Raw genomic sequence first — 21,727 nt, 5'->3', positions numbered from 1 at the left:
AATCTGAAAACTGTCAACACAATACTTACATGAAGGAGATTCCTCAAATCGAATACACACATTAGATGTTTTTCGACTCTCTGACAACAGCTCTTCATCTTCTTCTTGTTCTGTGCGCCTGTGACGATAACTAAAGAAAAAAAAAAAGTCATGTTTATATGGAGTCATTTCAAAACACTGACTATAAAATCAAAAGAGACAAATTATAACAGAAACAATCATTGATCTACAATGTATGTGTTCTAGCACCCTGATCAAAATGATATCCTGTTAACAAGTTATACCTTACGGTTCATTCCAGCTTTAATTAGAAAGACTGATATGAAACCCTCTCCTCCAGAGCTGTAACTATACTCTAACAAGTATCATGAATTCTCTAAGGTACTTTAATGAGCAACACAGAAATACAACACACACATCAGTGGTAGCCTTAGAATCAATTACTTGGAAACTATACCACTGAGAAAAATCACTTCGCAATTTTAAAAATATTTTAATTTTATAAATTAAATAGAAAACATTATTTTGTAAATGTTACAAAAACTAGTTTCTTGCTATTACAAGATCAGAAACACAACATGAATACTACACCTGCATTACTAATATAGAGAGATTGGTAGAGAAAAACAACTGGTGCCAAGTATCCAGTACCCACACTACATGCACATTGCCCTGTTGTAACTTTGTCTAGCACCACTCTGGTCCCACTGACATGGCCACTAGCAGCTGGAGCACATCAGGTGTATTTGTGGAGTGCATCCTTAGTTCAGCATCATGCAACAGGAATTCAATTCACGTGCTCCAAAATCACTCCACCATACAGACAAGAGCATGGTGAGTGGCAAGAATAAGGGAATTTACTTTAAAAGCACATTAGTGATCCAAGGTCAGTTGATGGATCAGCATAATACACCTTTAATAGGAAAAATTCTGGACTTAAAGTACAATCTCTATCCTACTAACTAAACAGGTATGTTAAAATGCATAATTTGTTTAAAAGTACAAAAAGTTGGAAATAAAACATACTCCCCAGCTGAAATCAAACTCTGTTTTTCATCTTTCTTCATCCGTGGCCGTCCCAGCTTGACTTTCAATGGAGATGTTGGTGATTTTTGTGCTGCAGGCTGAATAAAGTGTGCAAAAAGTTCTGTCTGCTTCAGAAGGAATTCAAACCTTTTTGCTCGATCTGCTTTCTAGTTTCCGAAGTGGGGAAAAGAATAAAAAACAACACACAAAAAAACCCCAGTAACTTTTCTTCATAATAAATGTATTTTTATTAAGAAAAACTATTCAGAAACTCTTGAGAACTTATATGTGGAAAGATTGACAAGACCATCTGCCTACTGTTAGCCAACTCAGGGGGCTACAAGCATCACGAAATAGCTCAAGCTGCTTTGGCTTACAGCTAAGCATGAATTGCTTCACAGAACCCAGTTGTAAAGTGTGGTAGTCCAAATGATCCTTCATGAATACCACAACAATCCTGGAAGACGGGTCAGGACTTGATAACCTCATCCCAGCAACTCATCCCTGTTCAAAACTCAAAGATTAGTAAAACAGCCCAAAAACAGTTTACTTTTATAGATTGCTTAAGTCTGTGTTGCACACCAGCAACTGTGAAGGGATGGTCTGAAGGACTGTCTACAAAAGCCAGCAGCAAAACTTCCATCAGCTTCAAGCCTATCAGGATTTGATCCAAGACAACCATGTGGTAGCTTTGCTTTTAAAAGTATGACTAAAATAATGGATGCACCAGCCCAACACTGCTTTCACTGAAGTTTGTGAACTTTGCTGTCAGATTTCAAATTTCAATCATTTCCGTTTTACCATATCAATGGGGCATACGCACTTCACTATATAAACACAGCAAAACATGTCCTTTATATTTAAAAGGCAACGTGCTACATATTTTTAAGAAAAATATGGTAAAATTCAAGTGTTATCTGACAGAATGCAATTGTTATCAGTTTCTGTGCTATTTCTAAGCATCATGTAACACTATACCACTTCAAGCAATTTTCAAGTCATCTCATTTATATGTCTTGATATAAACTACAAAAGTGAAATTATAGTTCTGTACCATAACCTTTCCAAGAAGCGTACAAACAACAGAAAGCTTTTCTGCAGGTAACTTATATGCAAGTAGAAGTGCTCTAACAGCAATAACACAAACCAAAGGGCAATAAAAATGAACCTGACATGCAATGCATGATGTTGCCACATGAGGGCGACACATTTCTTTTAATAGCGCAGCACTTACCAGCAAATAAACATCTTTACAAAGATCTCCTGGAAAAAAAATCACTATTATTTTTCCCTTGCATTCATTATTGGACCTTTTGTGCAAATAACTTGAAAACCAAATAAACTATATATAACAAGGAAATTTTAGGAAGAAAAAAAAATTCTAAGAGGGGGAGTAAAAACATGGATGTTTATGCCCATACAGCATAAGAACAAATCCATTCAGAGGATTTATATTCGACTAATCATTAATGACAGTTTTGGCAAGCTAACCATAACTATTAAGGTTCTATATTGAATGCTACAATATACTTTCTTTGCCTGCAAGGTTACTGGCTGGGTGTAAGCACCATGCCTTGATAAATAGTAAAGGTCTAGCTCACAACTGCACAATTGATGATGAAAGGTAGATTTTTTGAGACCTATTCCATTTGCCTCTTAGTACAACTGACCTAACTTTCTAATACAGGAAAGATGTAAATTCACCATGTATTACTGTGAAATCAAGTTTAGTTCTTTACTCATTCTCAACAGATTTACTTGTGTGTCTGCTGAAAATTAAGTATTCATACCAGTAGGTTATCAATTTTTTTATGTCCAACAGTGAAAAGTCTTCCCTGTCTTCTACAGTGTCCAATCCTTCCAGAATCTACTGTAATTATTAGGCATCCATGGAACATTAAAGCTTTTAAGAAAAACACAGTAAGGTAGAGATACCAGCTTCAACCAAGAATTTACTACACATATCATTCAAGAATAAGTCTTGTAATGCCCTCCTGGTTTCTGTCTCTGTAATATAGAAGTTACCCTGTTGTCTCCCCTCCAGCACTACAAGCTCCCTTCGTTTGTGTCATGGACAGATCCTCTTTTGCACTGTTATGGCACATATATTATGGGACATACCAACATTTAAAGCCTTTATGTTTTTATATGATGAGAAATTGGCAGCTTTGGTATTTCTCTCATTTAAGTAGCAGCTTACAGATGCCTCTAACATCACTCAACAGGTCAAACAAAACTAGCAGATTCAAAACCAAAAGGGTAAAGTTCTAAACGTAAAATGCAATTTAATAGAAACTCCTTACCACAGGAGAGTGTGGATAACTAAACCTGCATGAGCGGAAAAAAGCAAGCAGACAAACCCATGGGGAGGAAAAGAAAATATCCACTGACAACTACTGAGCATAAAAACCACAGTCTCCAACCCCAGAAGTCATGCAGACAAAGATACTTAGAAGAGTGGGACAGTATTTAACAGAACTATCACTATCTCCTTCCTCCGTTCTCATACTCCTCACTAAATATCCACTGTTGCCCACTGTAAGGAACCACATTGAACTGGACACTTAAATTAATCTTGATTTGATTTTCTTTTCTGACACATCCAGTCTGCAATAACTCCTTGTAACTGTGTTGATCTAGTTCAATCAAACAAATGTCAAAAAGCTGCAGTATGTTTTGTCATGAAAACACTTACCATCTTCTCTTCATATTCTGGGTCAACTTCCTTTTCAGGTCTAGCTGCCTTTGGAGGAAGTTTGAGTTGAAACGGGGGATCATTTTTCTGGAATGCAAATTTTAAACACTTTGTAATTATCAGCTTTTTTTTTTTTTAGCAAAACAAGATCAATATGAACAAACCTATACACTATAAGAGAAGCATGCTATTTTAAAAAAATAATTATTTCAAAATTAAGTGACTGCATTAATCACATTATTTCACTTAAAGCAGAACCTGATATCCATGATGAAACCAAAGCAGAGAGATGAAGAAATAAAACAAAAGTTGAAGATCTTTCTCATCCTCATGCTTATCTCTACAAATCTGATCCAAGTTGAAAGCATCAAAGGAACATACTGAAAGAGGATGATCTTTCACAGAGATCTAGCTTTAAATGTGTAATTACATTTAGTATCTTGAAAAGGTATTTTAAAAAATTAAATGTGATTTCTAAATGTTTAATTCCTAACCCTAAGTTTCTTGCATCTTGAGTTTTGTTTGTTTTCACTTCCAGATTAACAGTCATGAGTTCCTTTGGAAATACGGGCTTATTTAGCCATATACCTTGGAACAGACAACAAATGACCAAATCAATCCATGCTGCAATCACTCCATGGTATGCGCTTAGTTAACAAAGAACTACCTTATTTACTATAAACAAAAGAAATTTAAGAAACTGCTGACTTTTGTAGTTTATGAGATTCATTTCTGCCTTCAATTGGGAAGCTCAAAGCAGGTTTCCACAACTTCAACTGCCACATTGCTATGTTTAAAAAAAAAAAAAAAATAACCTCGCAAAAACCATGATATTGGCAAAATATCTTTTTTAAAAAGAGAATCATGGGAGAAATATTTAGTGGATTTTTTTTCACCCTAATTCAGTCTTTGAAATAGAACTTTTTATATACCTACTGCAAATAAAAAAAAAATTAAATATTTTTGAGATGCATTCAATTATAAAAATGTTTTTGAAAAGCACCGAATAATCCAAAAGGAACTACCAAACTGTACGTCTGTATAAAATGTAACAAATCAGTCTTATACCAAACTGTATGTCTCTATAAAATGTAACAAAGCAGTCTTAATCTGACAAGCACTTTAAGTATCAGCATACTACAAATACATTAAAATTAAGTAATAGTTACCCTAAACTATGCAAGGTCAAGTAGCAAAACTAGACCAAAATGGGACTAAATATGTAGAAGTCTGTCAAGCAACATTACACCTAAATTTCAAAAACGTTACCGATAAACATATATGCCAACTTACTCTTCTAACTTTAAGCATGATCATGCAAAGGGCAGCAGAATTTTCTGAAGTCAGAGATTATCTTTTCAAGTTTTGGCCCAAAGGCATAATTCTCTGCAGAGGCGAACACTACTAAGTGTATAATGAAGTTGTTTGACAATTTAATGATTTAATAAATGCATGAGTTCCACTTGGCAAGACCAAATGATTATGTTGCAAATAGGTAGCATTAGAAATGTTCTATTCACTTACAGCTTTCTCAGTCACATAGGTAATCAGTTAATCTCAGAAAGCAACATTAGGAGAGGACTGTTACACCAGTACGCCAAAGAGCAGGTTGTATATATGTGTATATATTCACACCTCCATTATATTACCATATAAAATACCCTCCAGAAAGAGGCTGACAGTGCCAATATCAGGGTTATTCTTTGTACTAAAGCAACAGAATACTCCTTAAAGGAAAACAAAAATTGACAGGGGGCCATTTCAGATGTCTTCCTCACTTCTAGAGATGTATTACATAGATACATGCTACTGGAAAAAAAGTTGTCCATCTACCCCTGCTAAGTTTCTTCTGGACAAAGCAGAACAACTAAATATCAAAAGAATCCCTATCAACTGCAAGCTTTCCAAGTAAGGCGTATAAGCAGTATTATCTTTCTAAGCCCCAAGGCGGATGGTTCTAATGCCAGAGTCCTGTTGTTACTCAGATTTCCCCAGAAAACTTATGGTGGCATACAAATCAAATTTGTTCAGGATCAGCAGAAGCCTCGGTGCAAACAATTAATTAAACAACTAAAAAAGTACTTTCATTTTTAAGTCAGGGAGCTAGCTGGTAACAGTCTACCTCTACCCTAGAAAAGGTTTCCATTAAACCCTAGATAAGAGAGTCCCCTGAAAACTGGTGTCATTTAAACACCTTACAAGAAATATGATCATGCAGCAGAAGACGCCAAGCATTCCAAGGATCCAAAACACTTCCCCTTGAAATCTCTACTAATAAGCCTAAACAGAACTACTAGCTTCAGGCTGAGAGGTATTTCTATCTAGTAAGTGCAATACTTAGTCCTAAATTGGGTACACCACATGAACATCTAAATAAACGACAGGGAATAAGAACTACTGCTGCTTTAGTTGACTTCCTACTCTTGTAACCTCTGCTACTGAGAACTTTTAACAGATGTATTAATAATAATTAGAAGGACACACTTCGTGCTTAACTCGCGTGCACAAAGTGAAAACAGATTCCAAATAGGTAGTAAGACACTATTTTGGTACTACAAGAAAGACTATTTAGACAGTAGAGACGAACAGAGCACAGTAAGTTTTATTATATGCCATTATTGGGCAGATTGTATAACTACCTGTATAGCTATGTAACAGGCCCGTGGGCCAATGTGAAGTGAAATTCCACAGTCTGAATAAAAACTCAAATAGGAACATTTTTTTTTTCCCTTTAAGAAACACAGCAATGAGCATGGCACAGCAGCACAATGTCAGTAACACACAAAACCAGTCACTGCTTTCAAATGATTTCTCCAGGCAGGCTTTCTCTATAAATATTTAGCACCAACTTTTCCTCAATCAACACACATAAAAAGTTGTATCCAAAAACATTTTCTCCTGAACAGCTCAGAATTACACTGTACTGCATCTCACAGCTGTTTGCATACCTAAGTAATGTAAAGAATCAAGTGTTCTTTTCAGGCAAAACGGGACTTCCATGAATTGGAATCAAAATTGATTGCACTAATATCGATGTTTCTAAAGTTTTTCTCGAATATCATAAATATACAACACATCGACATCATTCTTACTAAGTTTTTGTAAGATTCATTCCTCAGACTAAATCTTGTTCAGTTTCCAAGGATACCCGAATACGTCACTTTCTACATTCCTTGTGTCTGTAGTCTTTTTTCCAAAAAACTGAAGGGAGGAGGCTGGCAGCCATAGGTGCACTCCTGAGGGGCTCACCCTGCACCGCGGCAGCACAGGAGGGCAGCGGGAAGGCTGCAGCCCCGCAGCGGGAGGGCCGGCACCGAGCGGCGCAGCCCCACCGCACCGGGCCCCTGCGCAGCGCCCGTCCCCGCCCCGGGCGCACGGAAGGGAACACCGGGGCGGCGGACACTGGCGCTGCGGGCCACCACGGGCGGGCGGGGGGCACAGCCGGCTGCGGGAGCTGAAGGGCCTGCCCCGGCCCGCGCGGCGAGGGAGGGCGCACCCCTGGGCCGCCCGGGTGGCGGCAGCTGCCGCGGCGATGCTGAAGGACGCACCAGGGGGCCGGCCTGTACGGCGGGGCCAGGGGGGGGAAGTCTGCAGGGCCGCCGCGCAGCCCAGGCCGCGGCTCTGGCCCGGCGGAGCCCTCACGGCCCACGACCAAGGGGTCAGCGCTGCCAGCGGCCTCGGGCCCGGGCGGCGCGGCCTGAGGGGTAGTAGGGCTAGGCGCGCTCGTCCCCAGAGGACCCCCTCTCACCCTGCCCTGCCCGTCCCGCCCCCGGAGCGGTACCTCCTCAGCACCGGGCTCCTGCGCGGAGGCGGCCGCGGCGGAGGTGGAGGGCAGCTCGCCATCCGCACGGGGGGCACCGCCAGTGTCCATTTTGTGCGCGGCGGGTGCCTGAGCCGCCGGGGGGGCAGGGGCGGCCCCACCGCCCCAAACACGGCGCGGCCCCGCCCCGCGCCGATCTCGCGATACTTCCGCGGGGAGGGCCGCGGCCGCGGGTTTCCCGCCGAGCGGTGGCGGGGCGCGGGCGGAGGCGGGGCAGTGCTGGGCCGGCTTAGGCCGGGCAGTGGGGCGGTGTCTCCCGGGTCGAGCCGGTGGGGCCTCTGAGGAGCTTCCCGGGACCAAGTCTGGACCCAAGTCCGCTTGGGTGACACGCCAGCTCACGGTGAAGGCGGCAGGCAGGGCTGCCACATCCCTAAGCCCAGGGGCGCTGTGGCGAAGCGCTGCCTCAGGGCCTCACACGCACTCGCCGTTCAGGACAACATGGGCTTGGAGGGGCATGAACTGGTGCAGCCGTGGCTGAGGCCCTTGCCGTGTTGTACCTGCCACCTTTACGATCTCCAGAGGGCTGCCAGCCTGTACCTCCAGTGCAAGGAGCAGCTGTGCTCTCCTTCCCACCTCTTCCCAGCCAGGAGTCCCTGCGGCCCCGGCGCAGCCATGTAGAGAGCATGGACTCCAGACCTGTTGTGGAAAAACATGGGTGCTGACAAAAGAATAAGGTGCTTCAGGAGCGGAACAGTAAAACAGAATGGTATGGGGCAGAAAACTTACTAGCAGTTAATTTTTCTTCATTCGTTCCAAACCCTGTTGCACATAGCAAGTGTGTTTTCCTAAATGCCCCAGGCTGCATTAGAGAAAATCATCCCTTAACGTCTGCAGGGCTAAGAGGTACCAGTGGAGCTCCCAAAGCAAGAGTAGCTTACGGGAAAAGTTAATCTTTTTCTTAAGCCATTTCGAATTCAGCAGCGTTTGTGTGTTCCATGCTGAAAATTGTGCTAATGAAGCCACTCAACTCAGTTACTGCCAACACACACATTTCCTACTGTCCATGCAAGACGTTCAGATTCCCAGCTGCTGAGCTGTAACTTTGCTTATGCTGCTAAAGGATTCCAAAACAACCCTTGGAATGGCAGACTGAAAAAACTGAGAGCTCCTGATCAGCCATTTTACCTAGTCATTACTTACAAAGGCAATATTGCGAGCATTTTGCCTAGAGAAATAGATGAAACCCTAGCTCAGTAGGCAGAGTGAGCAATAAAAGCTTTTTCATTCCGGTAAAATTCTCAGTAGCTGTTACCAAGATCTTTTTGAATAACTCAACAACTAAGCTGAGCAAATGGGTTATTGCAGGTCACATTGCATTTAGAAAGACCTCTGAGACCTTTTCCATCTATACATTAGCTGCGAAAAGGTACTGTTTTGTGAAGGGTAAATGTATGCTGAACTGTTTCCATGACTGCCTGATTACTCTGAAACTCAGTATCTCAGTTATGGTCTAACATAAAAGATTTAAGCTCTAAACTCCCCCTTTTAATGTTGTGAAACAGCTGCGGAAAAGTAACATCGCTTTTCCAATGCACCTGGTTGCCTTCTGCATCTGTTGCATAGTTTGCAACAAAGCAAGGCCCACAGCATCTGCAGTAGCCCTTCCACATGATTTATTTTTAAAAGCTTTGGGAAGTACATTTTTCATAGCACAGTTGCGAAGAGTGACATGACTGGTTTTGAAAGAGTACTCCAAATAGCTTTTCCAAGCAGGGCTATCTAGAAAATGAAGATTACCGTCAGCTATGCAGAGTCTCTAAGGTGGGAAAATTCCAGTCTATGACGTGTTTGTTCCTAACCTTTACGGAAAATAGCTCACTAACCATTTTTAACACCTGACTTTCCTACTCCAGTTTCAAATGCTTGTAGCTTCTGTTTATGCAAAACACTCAAGTGTTTGTCACAGCTTGCTTTTTATTTGAAATTCACAGGAACGTTACATGCTGTACAAAACAATCAAGCTGCTGCTTTCATGAAAGATCCCCTTTGGATATTTTTTGCTCGTATGCTTAACATTTGCATTTGACACTTTGCATAGATGTTCTTAGTTGCTTCTCTTGTATAGAGAGACTACATTGTGTACTCCTGTGGATCCACAGGCCATTGCCTGAAAAAATCACTCAGTCATAAAACAAACAGAATTATCATCTGTTAAGCTAATTATATATAAAAAAATAGTAGTGAAATGGGTTTTTTGTACTTGGTTTATATACTCATTTTGGTTTTGTACTCATATCTTTTCTAATATATTTGCAAAATTCCACAGATTTTCTCCAGTTGTTTGGGTTTTTTTTAATGTGCTTGGGAGGCAGGGGGCTAGTTGTCATGTTCAAGTTGTAGGTTTAGGTATTAGCTCTTGGTTTTCCAAGGTTTGTTACTCCTTATTTTACAGTCTGCCAGAAACAATCACCAGGGCTGAATGTATAGTCTCCTACACACTAAGGTTTCATAGCAATTAAGAAGGCCTCAGAAAGATGGCACTTGACATATTGTATGATGAGAATTCTGCTTTCTTGTCAAGACACAAAAGGAGAAAGTGCATATACTTAGGCTCACTGTTACCCACTTTTATGTTTCAGACATTGCTGAAATATGTGAAGAGTTGATAAGACACAGATCCAGGGGCATTTTCATATACTATCCAGGTAAGACCATAAGATTTTTGAAATTTTGGACTGTAGCTACTCAGCCTTTACCAAACAGGGGACTGATTGTAGCAGTCTTAATTTCTCTAGCACAGATATATTGGGTTTGGGTAACTTTTTAAAATATTCTTAGTATTGTATGGAACATGCTCCTTCTGTGTGAGTTTGCGTGGATGAGTTGTATAGGTACCTACCTACGGTTGTGGATGGAGAAATGTTAACAAATGTTACCAGTGTTACTAAAAGCAGGTTGAAGAAAGAAAGAGTACATGATGAAAGATAGCATATGAAAATCCCTCAAGGACTGATAAGCTTTAGAGACCAGTAGACCTGTTGAATTCACAAAAATATATAAAGTCAGTACACTAAGAGTCTGCCAAATCCATGTAAGGCCACTGGCACACACAAGCATCAACAGGTTGTGTAACTCGGACCGTGACCAAATAGTGGCTATGGCAGCTAATTACAAATTAAGCCGACAGGGCTATGTGTACACCTGCTGAAAAAAAAGGGGAACCCTTCAAAGACTTTCTGAGCACCTTAAGCAGGTGAGGTTGGCCTTCCAGCTGTTGCACAAACCAAGTAACAGCACGAGTATGCGCAGTCGAACCATGTGAATGCATTGTGTGGATATCTATTGCTGTTAGCAGTAGAAATTTGATTCTATGGATAAGAACAGCTTAAGTAATAAAAGTATCAAAATTTTTAATTTTTAAATTTAAAAAATATTTTTTTATTTATTTAAAAAAAAGTAATAAAAATATAAGTTGTGATTTGCGTCTTCCCTGACTTGAAAATCTCATTTGCAAGTGACAGTACTACTGCCGCGTGGCTCTAGGTGGCAGCACTGACCTGCGCTCGCCTGAGGCTGGCTACTGGAGTCTTGACCTCAAAGTAATGCGGCAGCCTATGCACTATTTAATGTGAATGCTGCTCAGTCTTAAAACTGATTTGATCAAGAATAAGAAAAAATATATAGAAATTAGATTTTTAAACCATCTTTTATCTGCTGTTGTTTAATTACTTCTAGAACTGCATCATGTACACTCACTACCTTACACCAGCATGGCAAAAGTATGTTGTTAAGAAGGGCCTTAGGTAGGTAGTATGCTCTGACTTTGGGATCTGTTCAATCTCTTGTGCACTTTCAGGAGGCTCTCCATTAAACGCCATAGTCCAAAATCCACATCTACTATGCTAGTCATTTCTAGCTTAAATTTACTAGCAATGAACTTAAACCACAATTGTGTAAAAATGTTAGCTATGAGCAATAAACAGCTTTATAGCTCAGAAATAAACAGGATCTGGGAGTAACAAAAGTGCTATCTCTGAGGTGTTTGCAAGTTGACTTGCATAACTGCCACCTTTATCTCTGTACCTACATTTGCCTAGACCAAGTGTGAGCACCCACAGTGCGCTAACCATGCGTTACCCTGACTGCAGTGTTACGTTCTTGCTTAAAATGCTTATAATCAAGTGCCGCTATTTAAATATTATTTCTATTAAATACTTCTCTTTCCATCTCAGATGTTAATTAGTTCAGAGTTTTACGGTTGCCTTGGTTAAAAGGACATTGGTGACAGGGCTGAGGAACCAAGTGTTCAGGGCCCAGAGGCGCTAATAGACTCTGGCCACCCTCCCTGCCCATGGGGGCCAGGAGCCCCCTTTAAGTTCAGACATGGGCCTTCAGGGCCTGCCTGAGCTAACTCCCAGGGCACAGCAAGGACCAACTGCTCCCTGAAGGATGGGGGACCAAGCACAGAACAGGAACCTCACCAGCTCAGCAAGGAGGGCAGGACTAGAAAGGGTAGCTGGCCTCCACGGACAGTCCAGATCATCAGGTGAGTTTGTAGAAACAAAGCAGATCTAAGGTCAAGCCAATCCTCAGGTCAGAATCACATCTGGTGAGGGCAACCAGGATCAGGCACAGCAGTGATCATCAGGCAGGTCCAACATTAACCTGAGATGAAGACCAATCCTACAGCACAGCTGTGACAGTGACTGAAGGTTCAGGGCCGAGCCCAAATGGGGCTCCTGGGCCTATGGGCAGGGGGTGTGAGTGAAGGCCCCACGTGAGGCTGGACAGGATTATTGAGGCCTGTTAGTGTACTCAGGCTGCTAGCAAAATCATATGTCTCAACACAGCAGAAAATAGGCAATATTTTCCTTTTCTGTATTTCAAGCATCTTCTAGACAGTACCACTCTCAAACAACTCTCCTCAGGCTTTCTCTGGTGTTCATGCAGGCTCCTATGAATCTGTCAGGAGTTTCCTTGTATCTGCTTTTCGTGGTGTTTCTGCCTCTTGCACCTCAGAAAACTATTCACCATCTTTCATAATTTTCCTACTGGCTTAATGCTTTAAACAGACTTGTTATATGGTCATAAAAATGCTAGGAGTGATTCAAGGGAAGGGGACACAAGAGAGGAGTTCATAGCTAGGGGCAGGAAGGAGAGTGGAGGCCTCCCCTCCTAGTAACAGCTGGCTACTGGGATGCGAGTAAACCTGGACTAAGTTCACACCCTGGCACATAATCCAACTCCATCTACCATCTTTATCTCTGTCTCTTGGTTCTCAAGTCAGCTCACAAGGTGAAAATGTTCCACCACACATCTCTTGCAGTTCTATTTATGGCCTGTGGTTTAATATGTGCCTCCTATTGCTTAAGTTGTCTTAACCATTTACATGCTCCCTCATTTGGTCTAAGCTAAAGGAGAACATTGTGCAGAGAAGCTGTTTTCCAAATCTCCTAGGAGGGGCTTGTTTCAATGAAGAAATGACTGTTGATTCTGTAAGTCTGCTGCCTGGCTGGTGTGGCTTGTTTGGCAGAGTAACCATCTCTGGCAGTTTCCATTATTACATCTTCTGTTGTTGAGAATTCAGAAATGACACCTCTGTTCATAGGTCACTGGTTATGTCCTTACAAGTAACTTTGGTTATGTCCAGCAGCATAATTCTGTGCATTCTTGCACTTACCTGTGCTGCCCTGTTCCATTCAGATCCTTATTCCATAGGTTCCCTTCCAAAGTTTACCCACTTTAGGGTTCCATATTTTTTCCTTCTTCATAGCATTAGAAAGAAACCTAGGCCACTTCCTCTAGAGCTTACAATATAGGATCTCCTTCTAGAATGAGCTCTTGGTTTAAGCACCACTTGTTTTTAACCCAGGTTTTGCTGAAAATGCCATTTCCGATGTCTATTCCTGCAAAGCTTTGTGGCGGTTGAGCAGGTAAGAGCAGTCTAGCCCCTGCATGATGTCGTTCATGGCTACAAATAACAAGAGATTACCCGATTCTGCAAATAACAAGTGATTACCTGAATCTGCCTCAGTTACAGACACAAGTACATCCAAGCAACATACTCTGATAGGCTTGACATTAAGTATTCAAATATAAAAGGGATATATTTTTTTTGGTAGTGCAGGCTTCATATTCATGCATCAATTTTTCTGTACAGAGTTTTCATTTTACCCAACAGGCAGTCCCCAGACTTGCCAATAGTTTGCTAATACAAAACCAATACAATACAGCACTGAAAACTGTAACAAAATAGCTAATGTATCCTTTGTATCCTGTTCAAAGAGCTGATGGCTCTACAAGTACTCATCATTTTTTCCCATCTTGTATGCAATATTACATTTTTAATTCCAGGCTTGGTTGCTAAAAGCTTTACTGTGATATTACAAAAGCTTCTAATATGACTGTATTACCCAACCACATCATTTCTTTGCTAAACATTTTTTCACTTGGTATCCACTTTTTTTCTTTGCTGTGTGTTCATTTTCTCAGTGGGAGAGCCAGGAACTCTCACAGTTTGGTAAATTACGGAAGTGAGAACACTGCTGTCTCTTCATGGATGTGATCAGCCAGGTTTGTGTGATCACATTAGAATGTGCTAATTTACTGAGCCTCAGGAACTTATTGCGAAGATACCTTAATTGCCTATATGGATACCTTTAGGCCTTTGCAACTTTGAAATTAATCGTAGTGGCTCCTTCCTGCCATACCATGTTTCTGTGCTCCTGACCCCTTGCACTGTCATTGGTGTTCCTGCAGATGAGCAGTGGGTTAGCTCAAGGTTCTAAAAAGCAAAAACTGACCAAATAAAGAGAGTTACTAGTTTTTTCTCCAATCAACACAGCAAAACAACTCAACTGCCCACACATACAAGGGCCAATGCCAATACAGCAGCTAAAGAGATACATGGCAAGATGGGGGGTGGGATTGCAGACACACTAATTTGTACCAGTTTAAACTACCATAAACCAGACTTTTATAAAGAACATTAAAATTGTGTGTTCTGTCGTGGACTCCAGATTTTTCCCACCTACAAACAATGATGTCATGCAGATTTAACAATGATCAGGGATTCCTTTGGAGGTCATACAATAATTCCTGATGGAATGAGCTATAACTTTGCCAAAACCTGGAGAGTTGTGTCAAGAGAGCCCTGACCAGAAGAGACTAGTTTTGTTGAAAGTGAAAGGCATTTTTTAAGTGATTTTGGATCAAAGCAAAAGCTGTCAAAAGAGGCTTTTCCAACTGAAATAAGTCTGAAGCGTACTTTGCTGCTCATTGCAATGGCATCCTTTTCTCCCCTAACTGATGCTGTAGTTTTGCAATATTGAAAACCTGTAAATAACCTGCCCACAACTGAGACAGAATCTTAGAAAATTTTTAATATTTGTGAGAATCCAGCAAGCAGACCAGTGCAGTATAGCCTTTAGCTCTTTTTAATGATGGCTGAAATTCTCTCTTCACAAATTCTCTGCCCAAAATAAATCATATCTTTCTTAAGCAAAAGCCTGGTTCTGTGGGTTTGATTTCACACTGTTATCCCTGAACTGATCACAGACTATTGGGAAATGTAACAGTTCACATTCAAAGGTTTTAGCATGTACCAGGATTTTCTTTAAATACAAGCAATGCACAGAAGTATGCTGTAAAGTACTGCCTCCATTAACCTTGTAAACATGGCAGATGCATTGCATAAGTCAAAAGCCATCACTTCAGTTGCCACAGGCTTTATCCTGTCCTTTTTATCCATTTTTATATACCAACATTCACTTACTATGTAAAACTAAACCAAACCTGTTATATTTCCTAGAGTATTATCCATTTCTGCTGAAGGATTTATCTAGAGTAGCTGGTTTTAGTTTATCCTAGTCCACAAAGAATCTGTTTTGGCCTTTCCCCTTGCTCCCCCATTTTTTTGCTATTTTGCTTCCCTGACTGCCTGGGCCTTCTTTCTTCCTCATCCTGTAATGATTCTTCCTTTTTTGTAAGTCTTAAATACACAGCCGCCATCAAAACAATTCTTCCTTTCCTGCATTTACATTCTTCACACAGAACAACCTTTTACACACATAGTTCAGAAATCGTGTCAGTTTGTAATACCCTCTATCAATCATAAATAAATAAAGTACTATTTAATTTTTCCTTCAATTACCCAGAAGGGGAAGGTATCTGTTTCACCCACTGTTTTGCCATCTCCATGAAAAGTTTCTCACAAATCACAGTGTAAAGGGGTAGGGTTCCCATAACTCTCAGTAACGTATTTTTGGGCAACATAGAGAACAGAGACATGCAGTGCCCTGCATTCATTTTCCTGTGTTCATTTTCTCATTACCCTGGGGTGTTCTCTGGTCTCAGTAAGAATATTTTAAGGAAGCTGAGACCCATCCTGCACTTTATGACAAGCCTTCCACATTTGTGAGTCTGAAAATAGCTAGGTAGATTTTTTTTTTCCCACTTAAATATACAACTACATACTTCTTTTTTTCTATCTGTTTCTGCAGGTCTTCCTGAGACCTTTCTTTAAACTTCACATCCAAACTTCAGGCTGCTCTGGATACTTTGGAGTAAACTGGTCACAGCAAATCCTTGCTTTCAGGTGATTAAAATTAAAATTTAATAATGATTTGCTATTTCTGATCTGGAACAGCCATGTCATAATCTTGATGTCAAGTAGATTTTTTTGGATTTCTGGCTGTTACAGATTTGACTATGTCATATCACCAGAATCCATCAGCTGTGAACAGGTAAATCCCTCCAAATTGCCATATAAAGTTAAACAGTAGATGCTCTCACACGTGGACTGAGTAGTATTCATCATTGTTATATATTAAAAAGGAAGTAGATTTTTCTTAGCTTCTAAAAGTAAGACAATTAAAAAAGGAATTTTGGCTCTTTAAAAAAGCCATTCTCTACTTCTCTGTCTCCTCTCTCAGCAGCAATTTGCTGACCTGGAGGGGCCATTGATAAAATTACCCCACAAGGAAGTCCTCAGAAAAAGATTGATACTGATGCATATGTAGAGAATAACAGCCACAACTTGCTTGTAGAGGCTATGTAGACATCCTAAAATGGTTTACTAGCCCACAAACAGAAGCTTACAAAGTAGCAAAAGCACAGTTTTTAATGTGTGCTTCCATGGATGACAGAGGTAAGAAGTGCCAGGCCAGAGGTTTGCACCAAAGTGGGCTTCTGTTTGTTACCACCCCCGCTTTGGAAAAAGGCAGTTGTACATTTGCAAATAAACATGCAGAACGCCAGCTCTTCTATCAGTTACTTTCCTGAACAAGAGACTTTCCTATGAGATGCTGGATGTCTGCTGCTGGTTTCCCAGAGGAGATTAGTGCCAGAGGGCGTTGGTCTGTTTTCTGAAACGGATTGACAGAGTTCTCCCTATGTGTCATGAGAGCTTTTGGTAAAATTAGATTCTGCCCTGTCCGTAACAATAAAGGCCATACCCACATGCAGCTTACACAGTTCATATGCTTCCTGGAGCAAAACCACAGCAACGTTCAACTGTCTGTTTTCTTTTTTTATTTTCACAATGGCTCCTGCTTTGAAAGCAGGTATCTGATCGTTGGGTCCTGCCACCATTGAGGGCCTGTGGGTGACTGAGTATGCAGCACAGTTCAGGCAGAATATATTTGTCAGTTAAGCAGTGTAGTACAGACAGGGTCGACATCGTTATATGCCAGTGGTCAGGCTCCAGTTTTTCCAGTTAATTGTTTAAACAACAACAATAAATCATGTTGCTCTGATGATCTGTGTGCATTCCTCCATTAGACCTGATTTGTATGGTGAGGACAGGCTACTGAAAGGAAGAAAAGAAAAGAGAAGGGGCTGAATTATCCCCTGTGACTTTGCTGAATTTGTCCTTGTGAATGGAAAGAGAGTGAAATATTTGTCTGCAGGGGGGAGCAGAGTGGTAACTGTCAGGAACAGCTGGAACATATATACTGTGTCATGTCTTTTTGTGGTACTGGGCTTTTCTGCTTGCTGTGGGAATGCTGCAGAGGCATGTTAGAATTTTGCTGAGTAAGTGCGAGCTCCGTATGTAAACAGGGATCAGTCATCAGATGAGAGAAAAGGGCTGTTCTCCGAGGGCTGTGTCTGTCTCTTGCGTGCACCTCAACCTTCACAACCTCCGCGGGGTTTTGTAAATTAAATGTGGGGCTAGATTCTCCAATATACTTGTGGGAATGTCAGTCTAGATAACTCTAGTGTCTCTTCCTGCTTCGATACCTATAAATCTGTGAATGAAAGAAATCTTCCCATCCTCTGCATCCCAATTATTCTTCTGTTCACAGGGGAGCAAGGATTTCACTGCTCTCATTATTAATAACACCACCAGTTGCTCTGCAACATGGAAATGGGCAAGCTTAAATAGCACACTTCTTTAAATGAGTTGCCTGTAGGGTCATGAATTAATTTTCCATCAGATGCAATTAGCCAATTTGTTCTCCTCTGTTTTATTAGTAGTCAAGTGTTGTTTTTCTCTGAAACATCAGTAGCCTAAGTTAGGAAAGGAAAGGAATAAACCAGTACTTTCATGATGAGCAGAGAATTGCTCTTAGGTATCTAGCTGATGTGAATTGCACACACATTTAGGGCCAAACTTATCATGCTTACTCTAATCTTCACTAGTGACACATATGAGTTTAGTCTGGTGAGGTCTGTATTGGATTTGCATGGCAAGATTTGGTAGTACGGGGACTACAGTGGTGGCTTCTGTGAGAAGCTGCCAGAAACTTCCCCCATGTTGGACAAAGCCAGTGCCAGACGGCTGAAAGGGACCCACCGACAGCCGAGCCCGTCAGCAGCAGTGGGAGCTCCACTGGTATAACGTATTTAAGAAAGGGGAAAATGCTGCGCAACAGCAGCTGGGAGAGAGGAGTGAGAATATGTGAGAGTAACACCCTGCAGGCAGCAAGGTCAGTGAGGAAGGAGGGAGAGGAGGCGCTCCAGGCACCAGAGCAGAGACCCTGCAGTCTGTGGCAAAGACCATGGTGAGGCAGGCTGTGGCCCTGCAGCCTATGGAGATCCATAATAGAGCAGATGTCCACCCCCAGTCCATGGAGAGCCCCACACCGGAGCAGTGGGGTGCCCATAGGAGGCAGTGACCCCGTGGGCAGCCCACACTGGACCTGAGACCTTGTGGAGAGAGGAGCCCAGACTGGAGCAGGTTTGCTGGCCGGGCTTGTGACCCCCCCACAGGGCACCCAGGCTGGAGCAGGCTGTTCCTGAAAGACTGCACCCCATGGGAGGGACTCAGGCTGGAGAATTTTGTGGAGAACTGTCTCCCGTGGGAGGGACCCCATGCTGGAGCAGGGATAGAGTGTGAGGAGTTCTTCCCCTGCAGAGGAAGGAGGAGCAGAGACAGGGGATGAAACAACTGTAACCCCATTCCCCTCCCATTGCGCCGCTTGAGGGGAGGAGATAGAGAAACTGGGAGTGGAGTTGAGCCTGGGAAGAAGGGAGGGGTGGGTGGAAAGTGTTTTTAAGATTTACTTTTTATTTCTTAATATCCTACTCTGTTAGGATTGGTAATAAATTAAATTAATTTCCCCCAAGTCAAGTCTTTTTTGCCTGTGATGCTAACTGTTGAGTTATCTCCCTGTCCTTATCTCAACCTATGAGCCTTTTGCTATATTTTCTGCTCCCCTGTCCAGCTGAGGAGGTGAGGGATAGGGCAGCTTCATGGGCACCTGGCGTCCAGGCAAGGTCAACCCACCACAAGGACAAACACTCTGGCATGATCCAAATAAAGACAGATTCTTGAAATTTGATTGAGACATACCAGAACATGAGTGACCTGGACAATTTGTGTAGAATAGAGAATTATTTTACCTTCTGGGGTTTCAATTTTATGTTTTACATTTTATTTATTTTTATTTTCTCTATAATCATGGCTTTAATTCATATCCATGAAGGCTTCCCAGCTTATGACTTTATTCTAGGAAGTGTCACAGCAAGAAAAATATTCTGTCATGTCAGACTTTGAAGATTTGCTAAGACTGGCTCTGATCTCATATAGAAAGAAAGAAAGAAAGATAATTTTGCCCTAACTGCAAGTCATTTTGGTTTCGTTTTTTTCAGTGGTCAGTCATTTTTGAGAACATTCCTGTAGCTCTGCCTACAGCAGGATATGGAGAGGCAGGTAGCACTGACTGAAGTTATTATTACCGAACAAAACCTAGTCTATTTCAAGGTAACCATACAAGACCTATAAAATACAAGCTTAAAAAGCCAGACAAATAAACATAAGCAAACAAATGTAATTCTACACTTTCAAACTTTCCAGCATTGCAATAATATTAAGAACATAATTTTTTATCTTAAACTTTTTAAATTGGATTTTGCCAGTGATTTCAGCATATATATTGAAAACATACTTAAAAGTCTGAAACTAAATGCTAATGGATAAATGCAAAAGCTGGAACTAAAATAGAACACCTCAAGGGTTTTGCAGAAATGTTTAGCCAAAATCAATTTTTCTTTGCTCTTCTTTCCCTTAACTTTCCATTCTGTTTCTAACCTCAGTTCACTCTCTACTTATGTCTTCAACTGTAAGATTTTTAAAACAAAGACCCTGTCATTCACCGTCATGATGAAGGATTTAAGTAAATAATTTTATAATTTAAAAGCGGTTTAAAAATTTGTTCATGGAGCAGGACAAAAATTAAATCCCACTTCTTCCATCAGGGCTAGATACCATTATTTTTAAACCTGCTATTGTCAAACACATATATGTGACCCATTACCAGCACAACGAAAATCCTTAGGGGTAAGAAAATAACTTTATTTGCTCTTCTAATGTTTGGAGCACAAATACCAAGAAGGCACAGCAGCTTTTGTAACAAACATGTTAACCCCCACATGCTCTGCTTAATTATGATTTCTGGCTTCCTCTATTTCCCCTGAGGCTACTGGCACCATAACTGGCACAGATTTTATTTATTCTGAATACACTGAGCTGCAATGTGCAAGTAGTTCGGCAGGTGCTTCACAAGCAGCTGAGCCGTTCCAGCAGCGAGGACAGGAGCCATCTGACAGAGGAGTGACACATCTAGAAGGGAACAGAATCACTGTACCCCTCCCTGTCACCATGGCTACCACTCAGCAGGCATTTTTTGGGCAGAAGTGCCAATTCAAGCAACTGCTGATTTCTTATTACTGCCCCTGCATCACCCCCTCTGTTGGTCAGGTATGAGTGTGTAGCAGGCCACAGCATTTACCAGATCAGGAAACTAGTCCTGATCCAGCTGGAAAATATTCTCTTTCTGTTGACTCATTATTTTCCAAACAGTTTTCTGATTCAGTTCATCACATAGCCACACAAATATACTGTGCCTGTGTAATGGAGGAGATGGCAGAAGGGCTGGGACAAGTGGCTTAAGAGATGGGGACTACTGGTGATTTAAGCAGTGTTATCACAGACAGCAAGCAAAGACGGAGCCGGAGCTCTCCTCCAGGCTGTGGTTTGATATTCAGTGTTTAGATCCATTTGGCAGTCCAGGTTCCTCGCCACTCTGTCCTACCCCTTCCCCACCTCCTCTGCTGCCTTGTTGCAAGTGTTTATGCAGCTGCACAAGGAACCTGACAGGTAAACCCATCTGCCTGAAGAATAATCCAGTAAAAAAATGGGTATTGTTATGACACCACAGCGATAATATGTGAAGTATATCACAATTCATTTTGTTTTGGCAGAGTAGTGTCCTAAAGCCTTCAGGTTTAAGGGTATCATATCTGTCAGAGTGACACAGTCAAGTCACATGTGGAAGGAAAGTGTGACTTTCCTTCCCTAAAAAGTTCCATGGCTGGATGTGTCCTTCCAAGGAGGAGTGTTACAAAGCCTTGTTCACAAACCTGCTATTAAACATGTGAAGCTGTTAAAACATCACTGTGGATAAAGGATAAATGGAGCTGAGTGAAGGTAGTAGTATAATGTAAGGTCGGAAATTAAATAATATTGCAAGGCACATGAAAGTCACACTCAAACAAAAACCTATCTGGAGAAGTCAGAGTGCACTTGAAATAAACTGTTTATAGTTTATTCATATAGTGACAGTTTTCATTTACAGTAAGATTCTTTTAAGACCAGTCATAAAAGCACTAGCAACAGGGATGCTATGAGTTTACACAGATTTATTTATATTGTTATGGAAATATACATAGGGCATATATTTACATATTGTGTGCCATTTATAGTACATATTATATTAAATACAATAAATACATGTAGCTACAAC

The 21,727-nt window shown here is 41.3% G+C and overlaps 1 protein-coding gene across 5 annotated transcripts in view; it reads right to left on the bottom strand.

Moving 5' to 3' along the window:
* SMARCA1 (SWI/SNF related, matrix associated, actin dependent regulator of chromatin, subfamily a, member 1) overlaps nucleotides 1-7,669 on the bottom strand; it is a 35,760-nt gene extending 28,091 nt beyond the window's left edge. For 2 of the 5 annotated variants that reach the window (XM_040614205.1, XM_040614204.1), the window contains exons 1-4: nucleotides 7,470-7,669; nucleotides 3,722-3,808; nucleotides 1,027-1,193; nucleotides 30-130 (exon numbers count right to left, since the gene is read on the bottom strand). In XM_040614205.1, the coding sequence (XP_040470139.1) occupies nucleotides 30-130; nucleotides 1,027-1,193; nucleotides 3,722-3,808; nucleotides 7,470-7,592 (478 nt within the window). In that variant the 5' untranslated portion in view covers nucleotides 7,593-7,669. Of the gene's footprint in view, nucleotides 1-29; nucleotides 131-1,026; nucleotides 1,194-3,721; nucleotides 3,809-7,469 lie in introns of those variants that run through there. The other 3 variants (XM_040614207.1, XM_040614206.1, XM_040614209.1) reach the window with 2 other exon arrangements.
* Between the last annotated feature and the right edge of the window lie 14,058 nt (nucleotides 7,670-21,727).

This window comes from Falco naumanni, chromosome 14 (assembly GCF_017639655.2).
Source record: "Falco naumanni isolate bFalNau1 chromosome 14, bFalNau1.pat, whole genome shotgun sequence".
Taxonomy (NCBI): domain Eukaryota; kingdom Metazoa; phylum Chordata; class Aves; order Falconiformes; family Falconidae; genus Falco; species Falco naumanni.
This window is presented reverse-complemented; position numbering and strand designations above follow the sequence as displayed.